Genomic DNA, 22485 nt, shown 5'->3' with positions numbered 1-22485 from the left:
ATTTTGACCGGTGAGATGCCAGTAGCTGTAAATTCAGAATTCATACAAGCTGAGACATGAGAGTGCTAAAGAACTGAAAGTTAATGAAAGGTGGGGTCTGAGGATACTAATATCCCATGGTGAAGTACATGTTAAAAATACCTGAGAGAAAGGAAAAAGAAAAAAGAATGGAAGATTTGGGGTTGGTTGTGTTTTGGTTTGTTTTGTTTTTCAAAAATAGGAAAAGGAAATGGAAGGACAGGACAGAAAAAGAAGTTTTAGTTGGGAAAAGATCAGATATAAGACAGAAAAAGACTGAGAATTCAGTTTTATAACTAAAGAGCAAAAAGTCAAGAAAAGAAGACTCTATTGAAAATAAGAAAAAATAAGGAACCTAAGGGAAATATAGAAAGAAAAAGTTGAGGAAAGAATGAAAAGGGAGAATAAGAGACATTAAGGGTAAAAAGATAAAATTACTGAGATTATTCAATAGAAAGATTAATATCAAAATTGCTTATACATATATTCATAAATATATTGCTGATGATTGTCCTGGTTCCAGCTGGGATAGAGTTAATTTTCTTCCTAGTAGCTGGTATAGTGCTGTGTCTTGGATTTAGGATGAGAATAATGTCATAACACACTGATGTTTTAGTTGTTGCTAAACAGTGCTTATACTAATTCAAGGACTTTTCAGCTTCCCATGCTCTGCCAGAGAGGAGGTGCACAAGAAGCTGGGAGGGAGCATAGCCAGGACAGCTGACCCAGACTGGCCAAAGGGCTGTTCCATACCATATGACATCATGCTCAGTATATAAACTGGGGGGAGTTGGCTGGGGGGCAGGAATTGCTGCTCGGGGACTGGCTGGGCGTCAGTCGGCAAGTGGTGAGCGGTTGCATTACTTGTTTTTCCTGGGTTTTGTTTTTCTCTCTCTTTTTGTTCTTTTCCTTTTCATTACAATTTATTATTATTATTTTTATTTTTATTTCATTTTACTTCAATTATTAAACTGTTCTTATCTCAACCCATGAGTTTTCTTACTTTTACCCTTTCGATTCTCTCCCCCTTCCCACCGGGGGGGAGGGTGAGTGAGCAGCTGTGTGGTGCTTAGTTGCCGGCCAGGGTTAAACCACAACAGTAATAAAAGCCATGATAAATAATCATACAGATCATATGATTTATTCCATTTATTAATCTCTGTCCACCAAAGGTGTCAGGACTGAGACTACTAAGTACTCTCAAAAATAATTCTTTCTTTATTAAGAAAAGGGGGGGCTAAAATCCCACTTACTGAAGACACTGCTTTAAATGAATACATTATGGTATTAAAAAAGCATATAATTGCTCTATTGTCTTATGCTTTTAAATTTTGGTTTCTTATTTATTGTATTTTTCCATTACTGTTACATTTCCAAATCTCACAATTTCCTTTAAATAGCAGCTACTTTTAATTAAGCTGTTTTCAAAACTGTCTGCCAAAGAAAGATTTCTTTGTCTCCCCACCACAATATTATACTTTTCAAAGTTATTTCGTCCTAAATCAGTGACAGGCTTTGAGATTCTGGATCTTAAATCTATCATCTGAGCTACAAAAAAGTGAAGTCAGAAAGGTGAAATGAGACATACAGCACTTGTTTTTAACCTTGACAATTCAAGCCTTAAGTGCATGACATTGCTATGGAGAGAGGAATTTCTAGAAATGAATTTTTTTGAGGTTTCTACATATTTAATAATTACATTTCCTCTCTCCCTCAAAGTCATACGCATTGGGAATCTTGGCAATAAGGAAAACAAGTTTTACAAAAGTAAAAATTAAAATAAAACACGAACTAATTATTACAGGTAAGGACAAAAACCTTCCAAATTTCTCATTATTAACTATAAAATGTGACATTTTTGTGATGCCATATAGAGGTTTTCTACTTTAAGTATATAGAGGTTTTCTACTTTAAGTGCAAAACCTTTAAAAAGAGTCAAGACATACTGGCCAACCTCGAGCACAACCCTGGGCTTCAGGAGAGAAGACTTTGGCATCTTTAGGGAGCTGCTTGAAAGAATCTCAGGGTATACAGCACTAGAAAGAAGAGGGTTCCAAGAGAACTGGTTGATATTAAAGAATCACATCATTCAAGCTCAAGAATGACATGCAGTAAGTCAAGCAAAGGCAACAGGAGGCCTGCATTGATGGACAAGGAGCTCCTGACTAAAATAAAAGAAAAAAAGGAAGTGCAAAGGAGGTGGGAGTAGGGGCAGGTGACCCAGGAGGAGTATAGAGACACTGTAGAAGCATGCAGGGATGGGGTTAGGAAAGCCAAAGCTCATCTGGAGTTGAAACTGGAAAGGGATGCGAAAGGCAAGAATGACTTTTACAAGTATACTTGCAGGAAAAGGAAGAAAAAAAAATGTGGGCTCACTGCTGAATCAGGCTGGGAACGTGGTGACAAAGGACATAGAAAAGGCCAAGGTATTCAGTGCCTTCTTTGCCTTGGTCTTTACCAGTAAGACCAGCCTTCAGGAATCCTAGGCCTCTGAGACTAGAGGGAAAGTCTAGAGAAAGGAAGACCTACCCTCAGTAGAGGAGGATCAGGTTAGGGAAACATTTAAACTATCTGAATGTACGCAAGACCATGGGACCTGATGGGATGCACCCATGAGTGCTGAGGGAACTGGCCAATATCATTGCGAGGACATTCTTACAGAATCATAGAATCATAGAATCGTTAAGGTTGGAAAAGACCCTTAAGATCATCAAGTCCAACCGCTAACCTAGCACTGCCAAGTCCACCACTAAACCATGTCCCTAAGCTTATCTTTGAAAGGTCATGATGATTGGGAGAGGTTCCTGAGGACTGGAAGAAAGCAAATGTCACTCCTATTTTCAAGAAAGGCAAAAAGAAGAATCCAGGGAACTACATGCCAGTCAGCCTCACCTCTGTCCCTGGGAAGGTGATGGAGCAAATAATCCTGGAAGCCATTTCCAAACACATGAAAGATGAGAAGGTGATTGGGAGTAGTCAGCATGGATTTATGAAGGGGAAATCACACATAACCAACCTAATAGCCTTCTATGATGAGATGACTCACTTGGTGGACTAGGGGAGAGCAGTGCATGTTGTTTACCTTGACTTTAGCAAGGCCTTTGGCACAGTCTCCCATAGCATCCTTATAACCAAACTGGTGAGATATGAGATATACTGGAGCCAGTACTGTTTAACATCTTCATTAATGACCTGAATGATGGGACAGAGTGCACTCTCAACAAGTCTGCAGATAATAAAGAATTGGAAAGGAGTGGCTGATACACCAGATAGTAGTGCTGCCATTCAGAGGGACCTCAACAGGCTGGAGAAATGGGCAGAGGAACCTCATGAAATTCAACAAAGGGAAATGCCCAGTCCTGCCCCTGAGGAGGAATAACTCCATTCACAAATACAGACTGGAGGCCAAACAGCTCGAAAACAGCTTTGTAGAAAAGGACCTGGGGGTCCTTGTTGACACCAAGTGTAACATGAGCCAGCAATGTGCCCTTGCAGCAAAGGTAGCCAAAAGCATCTTGGACTGCTTTAGGAAGAGTGTTGCCAGCGGATAAAGGGAAGCAATTCTTCCCCTCAATTCAGCATTGGTGAGACCACACCTGGAGTCCTGTGTCCAGTTCTGGACTTCCCAGTACAAGAGAGACATGGACATACTGGAGAGAGTCCAGCAAAGGGCCACAAAGATCATGAAGTATGATCAGAGCATTTGACATATGAGGAGAGATTGAGTGAGATGAGATGGGATGGGAAGATGGAGACAGACTCTTCTCAGTGGTGCCCACTGAAAGGACAATAGGCAATGGGCACAAACTGAAACACAAGAAGAGTGTGAACTTAGAGAGTTCTGTGTGCTGACAGAGGACAATCAGATAACCGTTAATTCTGGAAAATATACAGGGGAGAAGACACCAAATATGAGGAAAAAAAATAGCCTTGACATCACAAGTAAATTCCACAGATTTCATGTGACTTTTCTGCCACTTGCATCTGGGCCTAATGCAAACCATATACCTATGCAATGCTTTGCATTACAAAAGTATTATTTCATAGCTATTTAAAACACAGAGCTACAAAGACAACTTAAATCAGAGATGCATATAATACCCTAATAACAGAGACTTTAATGCTATAATTCTAATGGTTGCCAGTATTCTGAATTGAAAAAATCAGCTTTTTTTTTTCTTATATATTTTCTTTTACCAAATTATTTAAACAACATTAGTATCTTGTTAAAAAATAAAAAATAGAATCATAGAATCATCTGGGTTGGACCTCTAGAGGTCATGTATTCTAACCTTCTGCTCAAAACAGGGGTAACTTCAAAGTTAGATCAGGCTGCTCAGAGCCTTATCCAGGCAAATTTTGAAAGTCTCCAAGGCCTCTCTGGGCCTCTGTTCCAGTGCTGCACAACTCTCACTGTGATTTTTTTTTTCCTTATGCACAATTAGAATATCTCTTGCTAGGCAGCAGGCACCTCTGAATAGTCTGGCTCCATCTTCTCTATGACCCCTAGTAGAAGAGGCAGTTCCTGTGAGTCCTTCTCAAATTTTAGGAAGTTAAAAGGCTTTCTTAGCTATATATATATAATTAGCAACCAATTTTTTTTTCAAACTTTGATACAACTTGATCTACACAAGTATGTCATAGCATCATGTGTTATATAAAGTAAGCATATTATTTTCAGTCTTCACAGTGGAACAAATCCTAGTTCTAACACTTCTCCAGAAGCAAGTGGGGGTGGGGGGGTGGGGGTGAGGAGTGTGTATAATTTTTTTGCCTTAATTGCTTCTGCTTTCATTTTACTTAGCAGATGCAAATAGAACTTTTTCTTCATTTCGACTAATTCTTTCGAAGTTGAGAAAATGGGAGCTGAAAGCTAAGGAAAACTTGTACTCCTTTTCCACTCTATGAATAAACAGCAGATGACATTATTAATTCTAAACCACAATACCATAATAGATAGCACTAGATGCACAGTCAAGATTCCACCATTCCAAGCAGTAGAATATTCATCAGTGCTTAAGTCAATCAAGCTCTTAACTACCACTAAATAGTAAGATGACTTAAATGATGAAAATGTATGTGGACCATATACATTAAAATTTCAACTGCTGTCAGCTCTGATACAACTGATGGCAGGGGGGTGGGGATGGGATTTTTATTGAAACGATGAATGCAAACAAGTTTTGGGAGGAGGAGATATAGACCGGAATTGAAGAAATTTAGTTCAATGGCTCATTTAGGTTGACTATCACTTTTTTCATTAATTAAATGTAGTCTCAGAAGGAGGAACAGAATAGGTATTCACAATACACAGTGAGAGCACATAACATCTTAGAAGAAATATACAGTGAGAAATATATTCAGACAGGACTGAAGGTACAAGATTTATTTAAGGTAAGCAAAGTATAAAATTTTCCTCATTGGTAATATGGCCAGTGCTAATATCATCTCTTGTGGAACTGTCAACTAAGAGAAAGATATGAAGGTCCCAAGCATGCAATTCATTCAAAATTAGGACTGGAGAAATATACTGCTGAGAGGTAGTCTTCCACCGGCAGACAGATGGATAAGATGACCAAATAGATTTTTCTCATCTTTAAAAGGCTGAAAGGATCAGAAAAGAAAGTGCAGCTAAGTTTAAGAACAGTAGGGACAGTAAATATCAATATTCTCTGTGAAGAAGGAGTAACTTGGTGAACTCTATGTTAACCTAAATTTGGGTAGCTTTATTGTAAAAAGCTCAGCAAATAATGCTTCGTGATTAAAAGTTTACAGAGATTAAGTCCCAGAGCCTTAAAAACCCTGCAGTGCTTATCTTTGCATTTCAAGTTGAACAGAGCACTTTAAACATTGTAATTGGAGTGGGTTTCACTGCTGTATCACAATAATTGCACTTATTTAGTTCAAATTCCATGAAAAAACAAGAGGGTTTTTTGGGTTGTTTCAGTTCATTGGTATCTTTCTATGATCTTGATCAGCATATATAATCAACATGTTCCTTTTGTTATTTACTGCTACACCACTGTTATCTGCAAATTCTACCAGCAATGAGTTTATGACATATATTTATGACAAATATATTCAGATTCCCGCAAGACCAACTAGAAATGTCCCCAACTGGTTGATGATTTGCTATTTATTTATTTTTATAAGCTATCACTTAACAAGTTTTAGTCCATTTAATATGGGTTATATTAATTTTGCTTAGTGCTACTTTTCTTCTAAATTAGAATACTATCCAGAAGCAAGCACTATACATGTCTATTCTATAGACAGTCGTACCTGTTATTACTGCTTATTAGTTTTATTGTAGCACAGAGAAGTCCCATGCATGAGCCATGACCCACAGTGCTAAGTACTGTACTGTATTATTAGCACATTATGTTTAAATTGAACCAGTTTTCATTTTCAGAGTAAACATTCTGTTCATTTTAGGAAACACATTTGTTACAAGCAAAACTGTCTCTGAATGCATACTCCGGTAAAATTTTGCTCTCAGATGAGCATGCTTTAATTCTGCTGAAATCAGCAGAAAAACACTTTAATCTGATGGAGAATTTGTACCTTCAGAAGTCAGTTCTATTTCACTTAATTGGTAGTGAAAGGTGTAACTGAAAAACAGTACTTTCCAATGCTCAAGGTACAGGAACAAGTATTGACCAGGATCCCAGTCACAGCCCACTCAGTCACACAGCAGTTCAAGCAAAGACATTCTGCTAATCTATACCCGTTTTCTCTTCCCACGATTTGTCTTATCCAACCTAACAAACACAAAAACACATCAAAAAAAGTGACCATCTCTTAATAATTTGTACAGGGACTGGTAAAATAGGGTTCCTAATTCTAGTCAGGATCTTTAGGCATTGCTGTAATACAACTAGTTATGCAATATAAAGAACCTTATCTACTAAACTAATTAATGAAAGTAGGTGTTGTCAGTTAAATCTTCAACATACTGAGCTGCTTATAGAATACATTTCCTTTTACCTTGTGAACTAAAGGACATGTAGAAGACACATGATGAAATTAGCTTCTATTTTGTTTCTGTTGTTGGGCACAATTTTTTGGCAAAACCTACGAACAGTACTTGAGCAAACACGGCAGATATTAAATAAGGCCACTCCAGGATGGTTTGACTTCTCTCTTGTGATTCCTTCATCATAGGATTCAAACCAATCAAATTCTTTAATGCACTTATGTTTACAATACTGACATAAAAAAGAAGAAAACTGTTTTAAAAACGGGAACTGAAATCTATAATGGACTTTAGTGATTTGCTGAAGATCGTAGAAAGTTACCCAGGTCACAGATTATAACCTTACCCAAGCCCTTACATTACCCCTTTTTTTCAGTACATGGTTGATGAACACTCCAAAAAGCAAGATAATTAAGTTATTCCTCTACTCCCCTCAATATCACAATTTGTCTTTTCCAAACAGAGCACAGAGGAAATATAAGAAACTTGTTCCAAGGAACTTGTGACTTCCTGTAGCACAAAAGGGCCCCAAAAATCATATTGCATGCATAATACATATAAACCTTGATTATGTTGGTCCATTGGACTCTGAGGTGGGCCCATTCCAGGGTGAGGAGGTCGCATACTCTTCATAGAGCTACAATGAACATCTTCAACCATTCCTTTTTCATGCAAGCCATCAGTAGGCTGTAAAAAAAAATAAATATATCTACTAAAAAAAATCAAAGGGACATAAAATAAAAATTTGCACAAGTATATAAAGAAGCATATAAACTTCTCATACTACCTATTATAAGTAAATACAATGGGACTCTCTATTCCTGGAATCAGATTTTTGGAAAGCAGAGCACAACATGAGAACGTTTATCCCCCTTCCTGCTGCTTCCTTTTCTTTTTCTGATTCCTTATGAGCTGTTTGGACAATGTCAAGTACTACAAACTGGAGGAAAATTGTCCAAACAGAAACAAATGAACTGTATTGACTTCATATAACAAAGCGGTGTAATGCAGACCAACTTAGCTTAGGCCAAATTATTAACCCAACCTTTTGCCTTTCAGTTGCCGCTATACTGGAATGTCCCAAATGCTGTTTCCCTTCAAACACAAAGATTCCATTAAAAGAATCAATTTCTTATTGGCATATTTTTACTTCAAGTAAAAATCCTGTTTGTGACATCATACTAATTTTTCTACAGCCAGCAATCATTTATGGTATACATGGTGTATTGGATTTAAGTGGCAAGGCTTTGGTAGCAGGAGGGGGCAGGACTGCAGGGGGGACCTCTGTGAGAAGAGGGAGAAGAGGTAAGGGGCTGCCCTGTGCCTGACACAGCCAGTTCCAGCCAGCTCAGCAATAGTTCCACTGCAGGCCAGAGCTGAGCCAAATGCTGGACAAGCAGGGGAGGGGGGAGAAGAGTGAGAAATAGCAGTGCAAACACCAAGGTCAGAGAAGAAAGAGAGGGAGGAGGTGCCCCAGGCGCCAGAGCAGGTATTCCCCTGCAGCCCATGGAGGACATAATGCTTTTTTTTTTTTGTCTTTGTTTCTCACTATCCAAATCTATTTTAATAAATAAATAAATTCATTTTCCCCAAGTCAAGTCTGTTTTGTCTGTGACAGTAATTGGTAAGCTATCTCTCTGTCTTTATCTCACCTCACAAGCTTTTTTATCCTATTTTCTCCCCCTATCCTGTTGAGGAGAGGGAGTGAGTGAGCAGCTGGGTGGGCATTTGGCTTCTGGCCAAGGCTAACCCACCACACATGGTTATAAATAATAAAATAAGCAAAACAAGGGATTACACTTCTGGTTATGAGCAAATAGGAAGAGAGATCAAAGTGCACAGTTCTCTTTCTGTCCCTTGAGTAAGATCTATGGAAAATATCATTGTTCTGGTTAATAAATATATATAGCTAAAAAATACATGACCAGTTGGTGCATAAGAACAGCTATATCACTTCAGACCAAGACCATCCTTCCCTTTCTTCTGTCTCCAGAAGGGACCAGAGGTGAATACCCAGGAAGAATAAGATCAGGGCAAACATATAGCAATGCTTCCCTCTTCTATCCTCCCAGCTTCCAAATATTTTGAGTTCAGGAGATTTCCTAATGCTGTTGACATCCTGATGCTGCTGACAATGTGATTGATGGACTAAAGTTTATTCCAAAAATTAGTGAGAAAAAGTTAGTTTATTCTTTCTGGCCTAACTATATTTATAAATCAACAGTAAATTTTCCTGTGTACAGATTTTCTGGTTATTTGAATATATAGTATTTAATTTTCACATAATTGTTGTTAAGTATGGGAACTATATGATTTATTAATGCCAACTTAATGTTAGATTATGCTATTTAAAGCAAATCTCTGTAAACACAAAGGAGCACAGGCACAATGTCAGGTGGAGGAACCCCAATAACCTAATCAGAGACAGAGCCCCTGCCCTGGCTCCTCCCAGGGCTGTCCCGAGGAGAGCTTCAGCTCCAGTGTGAAACCCACCCGATGAGTCAACGGGAGCAGCTCTCCCAAGCACTTACAGACTGAAGGGGGTTACTGCCTACTAGGGTATGGGACTCATTATGGAATGCCAGGAAGAACATTTTGGAATCGTGCAAGACTTATTATGGAATGTTTAGGGGAGTAACCAAAGGTAGGGAAAGGGAGGGATCTAGGGAATTTTGGGAGGAACAAGCATGGGAAAATAGAGGTATAAGGGGATAAAAGGGGCTGGGCGCATGTAAACAGGTCTGGTGAGTGCATTTGTCTGACCATGCCCTGCACTTGATCAGCACAGTCTGTCCTGTCTTGTCATTAAACTCACCCCCTGGGTGAGGGGGTTCTCAACTCTGTGTGCATGTGTGTGTGTATGGAGGTCTAAGAGCCAGCAATTGGAGTGGGGAACCACAAGTCATAGGGGTCCATGTGTCTGTGGTACCAGCAACTGGAGAGACTGGAACGCATGCTTATTGTGTGGGTATGTATATCAGTGTGTGATTGCTAACACATATCAAGCCAAACTAGCCAGCAAGTAGGATAAGAGGTTTGGGAGCCAGGGTATAAGCCTGGGCCAGATACTGGAGAGACCAGAGGGTCTGAGAGTTGGCTACTAGAAGAACCAGGAGGTCCAAGCCAGCTACTGGAGAGATGATGGGGTATGAGGGTCAGCTACCGGTAAGGCCATAGGTCTGGACCAGTTACCAGAGAGATCTATTTGCATGTGTGTGTGTCTGTGAGGCAACTAGGAAACCAGGGGATCCAGGGACCAGCTACTGAGTGTCTATGGCCAGTTATTGCAAGGATCTATAGTGTGTGTGTCCATGTGTGCAAGGAGGGAGAGGCAAGACAAGTACCAGGAACTGGAATGAGGCTGCAGGTCTTGAGGGCTTGCATGCCAAGGTGCCAGCAACTGGAAGACCAGGGGATCCAGGGGCCAGCTAATGGGTTGACTGAGTGTCTGAGCCCAGCTCCTGGAAGGATCCATATCGTAAATATTTTCTGCTAACAGGCTTTCATCCTGATCAGCTAGAGAGCAGAACAGGATGAGGCTGTTGGTGCTGGTTGTGCTTGCAAGTGCAGTGTTTTCTGTTGGTGTTGATCTGTGCAGCTGTATGCATATATGTATTGTGTGCATACGTGCCTACTAGGAACACACGCTCACTGTCATGACTGGCTAGACCTGGAGACACAGAGCACTGGCAGCCTTGCCCCTACCCTATTACAGGATTTAGCAACCCCTTATATCAAGCAGTTTTTTCATATACTTCTGCATACTTTGGATTCCTTCAAATTCTGTATGCATTATATTATTCTCTGTAAGTTAGTCAAGTATCCAATACAGAATGAAGGTAGTTTACTGGTTAGTTTGTCAATTTTAAAAGTGATAATCATATCCCATTGCGTATATATGCACAAATATGCCCATCCTACAAATATCTGCATGAATCAGAGCATATTTTGTCTACTTTATTCATGCACACACACAAGTGTACTACAACAAATGAACTGGCAGCCTGGAGAAGAACAAGGCTGTTTAAGCCAACAGTGCTGCTAAAACAAATATTTGTGTAGTTACAGTCTTAGCCTCATTTGCAAAATCAGTAGAGAGAAAGGGAAGTAATTTTATTCTAGCTATACTGATTGGTCACCTTTAGATCAACTATCTGGACTCTACAGTCATGGTAAATTTTAAAAGAAGCCTTGAAGTATCTCAAAGGCATAACTTGTACTCTGGTACACAGAACTTCTCCAAGATGCTCCTAAAATGACTATAAAAGCTCTGTGGTATGTATTTGTTTCCATTGCTGACATAGCATACAGCTCCTGATGAATGTACAAGGAGAAGCCAGATGTAGAAGTTACACTTACTGTATTGAGTATTCAACTGTTCTACTGCAGAATTCTAGGTGCTTCCTTGTGCAGTTCAGGAATCTCTCAAGAGAGAGACAATTGAAGAATGTAAACCCAGACTGCCTATTGAGTTTTTGGTATTCACCAGAATGCTGGCATCTTGGGCAGTCACTGACCCCACAAACAAGGAAATGGCAATTGCAAATGTCTAATATCATAGAATCATAGAATCATTTAGGTTGGAAAAGATCCTTAAGATCATCAAGTCCAACCGTTAACCTAGCACTGCCAAGTCCACCACTAAACCGTGTCCCTAAGCACCACAGTCTACACATCTTTTAAATACCTCCAGGGATGGGGACTCAACCACTTCCCTCTGCAGCCTGTTCCAATACTTGATAACCCTTTCAGTGAAGAAATTTTTCCTAATATCCAATCTAAACCTCCCCTGGCACAACTTGAGGCTAACAACTAAACTAACTTGATGCTTCAAGTTATGCTTGTGCATAAAATTCAAGTATTGAATGTACCAACCGCTCAAAGATGATGATTTCAGCAGTTCAATAGAACTTGGGACCATGGCTCCCCTCCACCTTAGATGTCTTTGCATTATCAAAAGTTTTAATGATGTGTTTTTTCATACTGTAGATGACAACCAGTGTCATGTCCTTATTGACTGCACATGACAATCATTGTTTTAATAACTAAGATTGAGCCATATGTGAAAAAGGCAAATTGAAGAAGTTGTGTCCTGGTTTCAGCTGGGATAGAGTTAATTTTTCTTCCTAGTAGCTGGTATAGGGCTGTGTTTTGGATTTAGGATGAGAATAATGTTGATAACACACTGATGTTTTAGTTGTTGCTAAGTAGTGCTTACACTAAGTCAAGGACTTTTCAGCTTCCCATGCTCTGCCAGGTGCACAAGAAGCTGGGAGGGAGCACAGCCAGGACAGCTGACCCAGACTGGCCCAAGGGCTATTGCATACCACATGACGTCATGCTCAGTATATAAACTGGGAGGAGTTGGCCAGGGGGCAGCAATCACTGCTCGGGGACATGCTGGGCATCGGTTGGCGGGTGGTGAGCAATTGTATAGTGTATCACTTGCTTTGTATATTATTATTGTATTATTATTATTATATTATTATTACTACTACTACTATTCTATTATTTCATTTTAATTCAGTTATTAAACTGTTTTTATCTCAACCCACGAGTTTTCTGACTTTCACCCTTCCAATTCTCTCCCCCATCCCACTGGGGTGGGGGAGTGAGCGAGCAGCTGTGTGGTGCTTAGTTGCTGGCTGGGGTTAAACCACGACAAGTTGCCATTTCAGAAAGAGTTCAAAAATGTTTTAAAAGTAAATAAATAAATGGCTCATTTTTATTTTAATTTGAAAATTTCTCTATATGCTTATAGCAACAAGAACAACAATTCCAAGTGACACCAATGATAATCAACAAAAGTTTTTGAAATTATATCTTGCTTCTGTAAGCAGTTATTGCATATTTATGAAGGTAAAAAACCTGTAAAAGTGAAGTTACCATAAATTTACTTCATAATTAAATAAAAGATGAGAATTAGTAAGAGAATGTCTTAAAAAAGAAAATTTCAGACATATTTCCTTATAGCAAAGGAAATTGATTGTGTAAGCACACATGTAAATTTAAGCATGACAAGCACTCAAGTTAGATTATTCACATGCTTTAAATTAAATAGTTTTAAATTCCTTAATGAGATGGAGCCTATGTAAATTAATTTGACAATAATTTTAAAATCAACATGGAAGATGAAATAAATATTTAAGCCTTTTAAGAGATAATAATAAAAATAAATGTTCATGAAAAAAAGTCACCCCAGAAAAATATAATATGGAAAAAGAATAGTTCCATACAGATGTCGAAAAAGAACCTTACAAGATCTAACATGTAGGTTTAACTACAAAAAATTACTACTAGAACGGTCTTGCAGCACTTTAATTTTATTCTCTAGTAAGGCCTATTCTATTGAAATGTGCAGTTTACAAGTTAAGATTTGCATAATTGCTAGCACTGTAGTTCAAATTGGTCTGTTAAAAACAAACAAGTTCTGTTTGATCCAATATGTACACAATCTTTAGTAATAAAGATATAATCAAAGTGTAGCTGCAGTTTTGCAGGTGATGTATGAAGTGCAATAGCTTGTTTTGCAGGTCTAAATGTAGTAAAAGTATGCTTTTTAATCAATGGTGAGAAGTCTAGGAAAAAATCTTATTTATTAAAAACAAAATTACCTTATGCCGTTGGTGCATGCCGTCCTGCATGTAATCAGTAGACCCCATTGTCGGCATAGGATGTGGGACACTGGGTGGTCCAGGACTTGGCCCCATCATGCTGTGTACTGAGCCAGGAGATGGCCCTGGTCCTGGGCTAGGTCCTAGAATTGGTCCAGGTGAAGGACCTGGCCCTGGGGAAGGACCAGGATGAGGCATTGTGCCAGGGTCCACTGGTGTAGACATCTATTTCCTGTCTCCTTTTCAATTAGCAGAATAGCTCTAATGAAAAGAAAAAAATAAATAAAACAGAATTTCCATGTGTCATTAGGGTCAGTGGAATATAGCCAGGAAAAAAAAACTATACTGGAGACCATTTGGATGGTGAGAAACAAAGACAAAAAAATTAAAACAGCACCTTTCCCCATCCCTCCTTTTCCCAGGCTCAACTTCACTCCCAACTTCTCTACCCCTCCCCGCCAGCAGCACAGGGGGTATGGGGAATGGGGGGCTACAGTCAATAGTAACAGTTCCTCTCTGCCTGTCCTTCCTCCTCACACTTTTCCCCTGCTCCAGCATGGGTCTTCTTCATGAGACGCAATTCCTTCAGGAAAATCTGCTCCAGTGTGAGCTCTCCACGGGATGCAATTCCTTCAGGGACTAGCCAACTTTTCCAGTGTGGGGTCCTCCATGGGCTGCAGTGTGGATATCTGCTCCACCATGGTGACACAGGACATGGAAAAGGCTGAGGTACTAAATGCCTTCTACACCTCACTCTTTACTAGCAAGACCAGCCTTCAGGAATCCCAGGTCCCAGACACCACAGGGAAAGGATGAAGCAAGGAAGAGGATCAGGTCAGGGAATCCTTAAGCAAACTGGATGTACACAAGCCCATGGGCCCTGATGGGATGCACCCATGAGTGCTGAAGGAGCTGACTGATGTCATTGTGAGGCCACTTCCAATAATCTTTGAACAATCAAGGCGATTGGGAGAGGTGCCTGAGGACTGGAGGAAAGTAAATGTCATCACTTGTATCTTCAAGAAGCAGGACTCGGAGAACTACAGGCCAGTCAGCCTCACCTCTGATCCCTGGGAAAGTGATGCAGCAACTAATTCTGGGAACCATTTCCAGGCACATTAAGGACAAGAAGGTGATCTGGAGTAGACAGTGTGGATTCACCAAGGGGAGGTGAAATGACTACAATGAAATGACTGGCTTAGTAGATGAGGAGAGAGCAGTGGATATGCTCTACGTACACTTTAGCAAGGTTTTTGACACTGTCTCCCATAAGATCCTCATGGAGAAGCTGATGAAGTATGGGCTGGATGAGCAGACAGTGAGGTGGATTGAAAATTGGCTGAAGGGACGGGCCCAGAGGATGGTGATCAGTGGCACGAAGACTAGTTGGAGGCCAGTGACTAGTGGTGTACCCCAGGGGTCAATACTGGGTCTGATCCTGTTTAACATCTTCATTAATGATCTGGATGATGGGCTATAAAATCAGCTAGCAAACTCCAATCAAATCTGTCATTATCTCAAACCCTTCGAGCCCCATGTTGGGCACCAAAAAAGACTGTTGTGGTTTAACCCCAGTAGGCAGCTAAGCACCACACAGCTCACACAGGTTCTTGTCAGTGGTGCCCAGTGACAGGACAAGAGGCAACGGGCACAAGCTGAAACACAGGAGGTTCTGGCTGAATGTCAGGAAACACTTTTTTACTGTGAGGGTGACTGAGTACTGGAACAGGTTGCCCAGAGAGGTTGTGGAGTCTCCCTCCTTGGAGATATTCAAAGGCTGTATGTATATAGTCCTGGGCAATTGGCTATAGGTGGCCCTGCTTGAGCAGGGGGGTTGGATCAGATGACCTCCTGTGGTCCCTTCCAACCTCAACCATTCTGTGATTCTGTGTATTCACTAGCAAACTTCAAGCTGGACTAGTTGGTAAGTCACACCAAGGGAGGGGGGGCTTAGGTCCAGGCTGGGGTATCAGACAGGTAAGGGTCCGTGCTACGCCCAGGAGGACTTGCAAATGTGGAGCACCTGTGGGATGAGTGTGCGAGTGCATGCATGTTTGCTAGAAAACATCAAGCTGGACTAGCTGGTGAGTAGGGGACCCGTGAAGCAGGTAAGAGGGCCTGGGATCCAGGCATGGGTATCGGGTGGGCAGAGGTGCCACACTGGTACTCGAGGGATCCCCAAATGTGTGTGTGCTTGTCAATCTAGAGAGTAGTGCGTATGTGCCTTCACTAGTGAACTTCTATCTCTACCAGCCGAAGAGGAGGAAGGGGACTTGGCTGTCTATGTTTATGTTTTATATGGGTCCTGTATGTAGGTGCTGTTGAAGGCAGCGCCTTATCTGAGGCAGTCTGTGTGACTGGCCATGTCAGTGTCCTGTGTCTGTGTGTGTTTTTCTAGGATACATATTCAGCTTCGCTACTGGTTGAACCTGCAAACAGGAAAGTGGTAGCCTCATCCCTCAGCCTGGGCAGAGACCCAGGGTCCCTGGGCTGGGCTCCAGCAGCTGGGCAGGAGGAAGACCTGAGGTGGAGCAGCTGGAGGAGGTGTCCCTGCTCCTAACATCGCTTAACACAATGTACCCTCCCAGGATTCCCACCAAAGCAGAGAAGAGGCCCACTGAGAAGACATAATGGAGTAGGAGAGTAGGATGGTCATTACTGCTGGCTGCCCCATTTGCTTGCAAACAAGGAATGTCAGGTTTACAGAACTGCCAACCTTGTTCCTGTCACAAGTAAAACAGCATTTACCCAACAGACCCAATACTTCAAGCAAGCAAAATGCAATTGCATCAAGACCTTATTTGGGTATTCCCCCTCTTACCTACATGTTTTATCAGGACCAAAAATGTTTACCAGGTTCTGTTTATAAACTCCCTTTTGTTATGTTTTATTAGTTACATCTCTATTCTGATTCAAGCAAACAAATTAGAAAAAGGGTTTAACTCAATTAAAATTAACTACCTTGGGATCCCATTTCCTTGCAGGGTAAGACATGCTGATACCTCTGATATTTTTCTGTTAAAAAAAAAAAAAAAATCACAGCAGAACACCACAGGGGCTAATTAGCACCCCACAATCCCACAGCATCACCAACAAAAGGAATCACATTTTAAAATTGTCAGAAATTTATATATCATGTCAAAGCTTCTTAGAAGCGGCCTAGCAATTCAGCTATATGACAGATGAGACAGAGCAAAAGGAAGTTTTATAACACAAAAATCACTATGTTGAAAAATATAGCAGCTGGTAGATATTCAAGGATCACCTCCTCCAAACTCAAGAATGGTCCATCCTGATGAGCAGGAAAACACGCAAAGGTAGCAGAATGTACAGCCTGCATGGATGTACAAGGAGCTCCTGACTAAACTCAAACATAAAAAGGAAGCATACAGGAGGTGGAAGCAGGATCAGGTGACCCAGGAGGAATACAGAGACACTGTGTGAGCATGCAGGCATGGGGTTAGGAAAGCCAAAGCTCATCTGGAGTTGAATCTGTCAAGGGACATGAAGGGGAGCAAGAAGGGTTTCTACAGCTATAACAGCAGCAAAAGGAAAGCTAAGGAAAATGTGGGCAAGGGGGCTGGTGAAAGGGGACATGAAAAAGGCTGAGGTGCTCATTGCCTTCTTCACTTCAGCCTTTGCTGTTAAGACCAGTCTTTAGGAATCCTAGGTGCCTGAGATGAGGAGGAAACTCTAGAGCAAGGAAGACTTACCCTCAGTAGAGGAGGATGAAGTTAGGGAAACATATAAAAAATTAGACATACACAAGTCCATGAGCCCTGACAGGAATGCACCCACAAGTACTGGGGGAGCTGGCTGATGTCATTGCAACACCACACTCAATTATCTTTGAAATGTCAGGGAAAATTTTTATAGAAATCAAAATATGATAGTCAAATGTTGTTTAAAAAGCTTTGTTTCTTATTGCATTATACTTATTATTATAGGATAAGTGACCACGGACAGGTACCCTTATTATAAAACTGCTCTCAAAGTCAAGTAAAAGAAGCAAATAGGCTAAGCCTGTCTAATGGCCAGTTGCCACTAAAGAGGGTGTTACTACCTCCTCCCTTGTGCTGGTACACATCTGACCCTACAGCAAGTCAGTTCAGGAACCCAAATAAGCAGAAAATTACTTTTTGCGGTGTTAATTTTCTGCTGGTTTAGCTCCTCAAATAATGAAATTACTGTGTTATCAGACATGTGGAATTGGTGTTACTGGGAAGGAGGGAGAAGTACCAAGAAACAGCACTGATCTTGTTGGCAGCAACTGACCAGAAGTTTTATAAAAGGATGGCATCTGTGTTGCAATACACTGATTTTAGTAGACTAGAAATTGCAACTGTTAGGCACTGATGAGAGTTTTCAGAAAGCTAGAAAAGCAGACCGATTCTAACTTGTAGTCTGCCTCAATTTTTGTTAAGCAGAAGTAACTAAAAAAATAATACTTGGTTCTCCAGCAAGTTGAAGGCCTATAATTAATTTTTTGGGCTCTTAGCATTGTATAAGCCACTTAAGCTGAGTTCTCATGGTTTGCAACACTTGGCAAACCCCTCAAGTGAATTACAGCTGTGTTCACTCTAAAGCGGTCTTATCTTTTGTGTGTTTCACTTGATGTTATGATTGCATAGACCTAATCAGGAATGTCCTTAAGTAAATATTTAAATACAAAAAAGTCACATAACAGTCTTAATCGTTTTTATATTTATTTTCTTGTGTTATCCTGAATTTTGTAAATAAGAATCACAGAATGGTTGAGGTTGGAAGGGACCTCGGGAGGTCATCTAGTCTGGATGACAGGACTGGATCCAGTATTGATCCCTGGGGTACACGTGCACATCCCCATGCACACCAGGTTTGGGGAAGATGCAGATACTCGCGCTGCCCCCCCCAGACATAGGTCTCACCAGTAGCTGGCACTTAGTCCTTGCAGCACACATACACACAGGATAGAGAGTGAGATTATGCAGCGAGATAGTTAAGAAAGGATTTAATAAGTAGATATAAGAAGATAGGACTGACTGCAGTGATCAGGCACAGGGCTCAGACAGACAAGCGTACTGACTAGCCCCGTTTTACATTTGACCAGCCCCTTTTATACCCCATTCTGCCCACCCCACCCACTTTTTGTTCCTCCCTGCTCCTCCTTCCCCCTGCACATTCTTTCATGGATTTGTATAGCTCTATCAATTCCCACACCTCTTCCAGTCTGGTGTCCAGGATCCTCCTCCTCCTCCCCTTTACAATCTTATCAATTGCAAAGTCCAGGTTGATCTTCCTGGAAGTGGCACCTGTAGTTTCTTCTTGATATTCCATTAATTAGTGTGACTGGCAAGGTTTGTTTCTTGTGATCGTCCCCATGTTTGTTTTGTCAGGTCTGTGTCTCCGCATATTTTGTTTCTGGTTTCCCCCTTTTTCCCTTAGTTCCCCAATTGACAAGGTCCCCAATTAGATAACCTTGCTGGAATAAACATTCTCACACTCTCACATACCCTTATAATTAGCATGACTGACCAGGTTTGGTTCTCATCACTGCCTCCCTTATCATTTGCCAGTCAGGTTTGTGTCCCAGTATGTTCTTGTTTATGGCTTCCTCCTTTTCTTATTATCCTTTGTTGAAAAATGTCCTTGACCAGATACCCTTAATGGAGCAAACACTCTCCTTCCACATACCCTTACACTTTTACTTGTCTGTTCTGTACTTGACTTGTGCTAGCCAGGATGTCAATTACAACGTGGATTTATACCAGTTGTTTAGGAACTGGGTTCAGACCACTTATATCAGAAAGTAAGTGGAGTCAGTTATTGCCAACTGTGGATTGTGATGGATCCAAATATTGAAGGTAGAATGCTTGTTCTTCTGCTGTAAGTTCTACGAGGACAGAGGATGGGTCAGGGAGACCTGCTAGGTCTTAGAATGGACTGGAAGAAAGCAAATGTCACTCCAAGAAGGGCAAGGAGGATCTGGGGAACTACAGCCTGGATAGCCTCACCTCAATCCCCAAGAAAGGTGATGGAGCACCTAATCCTGGAAAGTATTTCCAAGCATATGAAGGACAAAAAGGTGATCAGGAGTACTCAGCATGGATTCATGAAGGTGAAATCATGCTTAACTCACCCAATCGCCTTCTACGATGAGATGACTGGCACAGGGGATGATGTTTGTCTTGACTTTAGCAAGGCCTTTGACACTGTCTTCCATACCATCCTCACAAACCAACCAATGAAGCCTAGACTAAAAGAGTGGACAGTGAGGTTGACTGAAAACTGCCTGAACTGCTAGGCTCAGAGCATTGTGATCAGGAGTAAAGTCCAGTTAGAGGCCAGTCACTATTGGTGTACCCCAGAGGTCAATATTGGGTCCATTCCTGTTCAACATCTTCATTAATGACCTGAATGATGGGACAGAACGTATCTTCAGTAAATATGCAGATGATACAGAATTGGGAGGAGTGGCTGATACACCAGAGTTGTGCCGCCATCCAGAGGGACCTGGACAGGCTGGAGAAATGAGCAGACAGGAACCTCATGAAGTTCAACTAAGGGAAATACCCAGTCCTGCCCCTGAGGAGGAATAACACCATGCACCAGTATAGACTGGGGCTGACTAGCTGGAAAACAGTTTTGCAGAAAAAGACCTGGGGGTCCTGGTGGACACCAAGTTGAGTGTGAGTCCACAATGTGCCCTTGTGGCAAAGGCAGCCAACAGCACCCTGGATTACATTAGGGAGAGCATTACCATGAGGTCAAGGGAGGTGATCCTTCCACTCTACTCAGCACTGGTGAAACCCCAACTGGAGTACCGTGTCCAGTTCTGAGCTCCCCAGTACAGGAGAGACATGGACATACTGGAGCAAGTCCAGTGAAGGGCCACAAAGATGATTATGGTGGGATTGGAGCATCTCTCATACAAAGAGAGGCTAAACAATCCCAGCTCTCTCAGGCTCAAGAAGAGCAAGCTCAGGGGGAATCTTATAAATGTGTCTAAATACCTGACAAGGGGGCATAAAGGAAATGGAGTCAGCCTTTTCTCAGTGGTACCCAAGTGAAAGGACAAGAAGCAATGGACACAAATTAAGATACAAAAAATTTCACTTAAATGTAAGGAAAAATTACTGTGAAGATGGTCAAAGACTGGACCAAGTTGTCCGGAAAGGTTGTGGAGTCTCCCTCCTTGAAGATATTAGAAACCCAACTGGACACAGCCCTGAGCAACCTGCTCTAGTTGACCCTTCTTTGAGCAGGGGGAGTGGACTAAACAATCACCAGAGGTCCCTTCCAACCTCAGCAATTCTATGATTATTGATCAGGCAACAAACCACCACTACTTTGGAATTTACAACCAGCAGGACAGCCCAAAAGTTCCAGAAATGGCAGACTACTTTGGCACAAGACAGTTGCACTGACTCTAGCAACACATAGAGCAATAAGTATTTTCAATTCCTCTGTTTGTTTCTCCTCGCCATCTAATATAACTTTTGTCTTTTTCTAGCCTGAATCAACCCAAAATGAGTCTCAGCCACAGGGTGTATTTGATCAGATCCCCTGCCTTAGCAAGATATTGGAAAACAAGTAAACTGCACCATTTAGATCCGATGAAAAGGCAATGTAGACCCAAGCTTCAGCTGCATGCTGATAGCATGTTACTGTGCAGATCACATTCCCTTATCTTTAAATCTACAGGAAAATAATTACAGTCCACCTCCTCCCTCCAACTGAAGTCACAATCCATAGGTGCTTTTGAAAAAACAATACATTATGAAATCACAACACACTGTTACTGGGAACAGGAAAGCTTGGGGCCACCTTTCTTACATCATGAAAAATACAAAACGACACTATGAATGTTTCATGATATTTGCTTGATTTATTAACTATAACCAAAACTAAGATTCTGGAAGTTTAAGAACCGATAATAGGAAGACAGCTCACTACAATTAGAAAAAGTAACTTACAAGTCAGTGTTTTGCATTTTAGATCCCCATAAAACACCATTTGTTAGATAACATTTATCAGGACCTAACTATTGCCATTCCAGGGTCAAACAATGATTCAATCAATGAACACAAAGTGTATATGAAACAATATAAAACCAGTAAAGATGAAAGAGATTTTCAACTGACATAAACTAGTGTTATTCAATTTACATAACAGGAGCTGAACTCATAAAAGTTCACTCTTGGAAGGCAACTTGCAGTTTTGCATACAAACCATAGAATCAGAAATACATCACCTCAGTTCTTTATCCAGATGCTTAGGATAGAGACAAACAAGCTCTATACACTGCCCCAGCTTTTTCTCCAGCCCTCTGTCAGAGATCACCATCCTCACCCACAGTAGAGCGAGTAGAATGGGTTGTGTACCTGCATCACAGACATTTCATTGTGGAGGTCAAATAAAATAAGGCTCTTTTTGTAAAAGAGACTGTTTACTTTTAGATAGTTCTAGTAGTCCCCGCCTCCAACTCTTTCCCATTCCTCTTGTAGAAGCTCATCCCTACTGTGTAGTTGTTTTGGCTTCTCATGAAGCAGTTTCTGAAGCACTGTAAATTACAGCCTAAGTTATTAACTAAAACAAAAATCAGCACCAAGAAAAGAGCGGCTAACAGCTAGGGGCTGGATCTACTACAGCCATCCCAAGGGAAGTCATCAAGAGTCAGGGCCCACAGAAGATGAGCATAAACAATGTTATCAAATTTTTCACTGAAGAAGTCGAGGCATGTGTATATGATCCCTTTTAACAGCTTTGCTACAGAAGGCAATAACCTTCAGGAAAAGAGTAAAGTAGATAGTTGGAGTTAAGAGTATAAGGAACTACTTCTTCACCACATATCAATATTCATAAAACTTTGCCAGTGACTAAAAATCAAGTCTACAC

The 22485-nt window shown here is 41.0% G+C and overlaps 1 protein-coding gene across 4 annotated transcripts in view; it reads right to left on the bottom strand.

Annotated features, from left to right (window-relative positions):
• Nucleotides 1-13833, bottom strand: part of LOC309601870 (putative global transcription activator SNF2L2) — a gene marked incomplete at its 5' end in the record, with an annotated part of 160288 nt that extends 146455 nt beyond the window's left edge. For all 4 annotated transcript variants that reach the window (XM_082335095.1, XM_082335092.1, XM_082335094.1 and 1 more), the window contains 2 exons: nucleotides 7558-7681; nucleotides 13609-13833. In XM_082335095.1, the coding sequence (XP_082191221.1) occupies nucleotides 7558-7681; nucleotides 13609-13833 (349 nt within the window). The remainder of the gene's footprint in view (nucleotides 1-7557; nucleotides 7682-13608) is intronic.
• Between the last annotated feature and the right edge of the window lie 8652 nt (nucleotides 13834-22485).

Source organism: Platalea leucorodia (genome assembly GCF_965183815.1).
Source record: "Platalea leucorodia genome assembly, chromosome: W".
In the NCBI taxonomy this organism is placed as follows: domain Eukaryota; kingdom Metazoa; phylum Chordata; class Aves; order Pelecaniformes; family Threskiornithidae; genus Platalea; species Platalea leucorodia.
The sequence above is the reverse complement of the archived record's forward strand: the minus strand, read 5'-3'. Positions and strand labels throughout refer to the sequence as shown.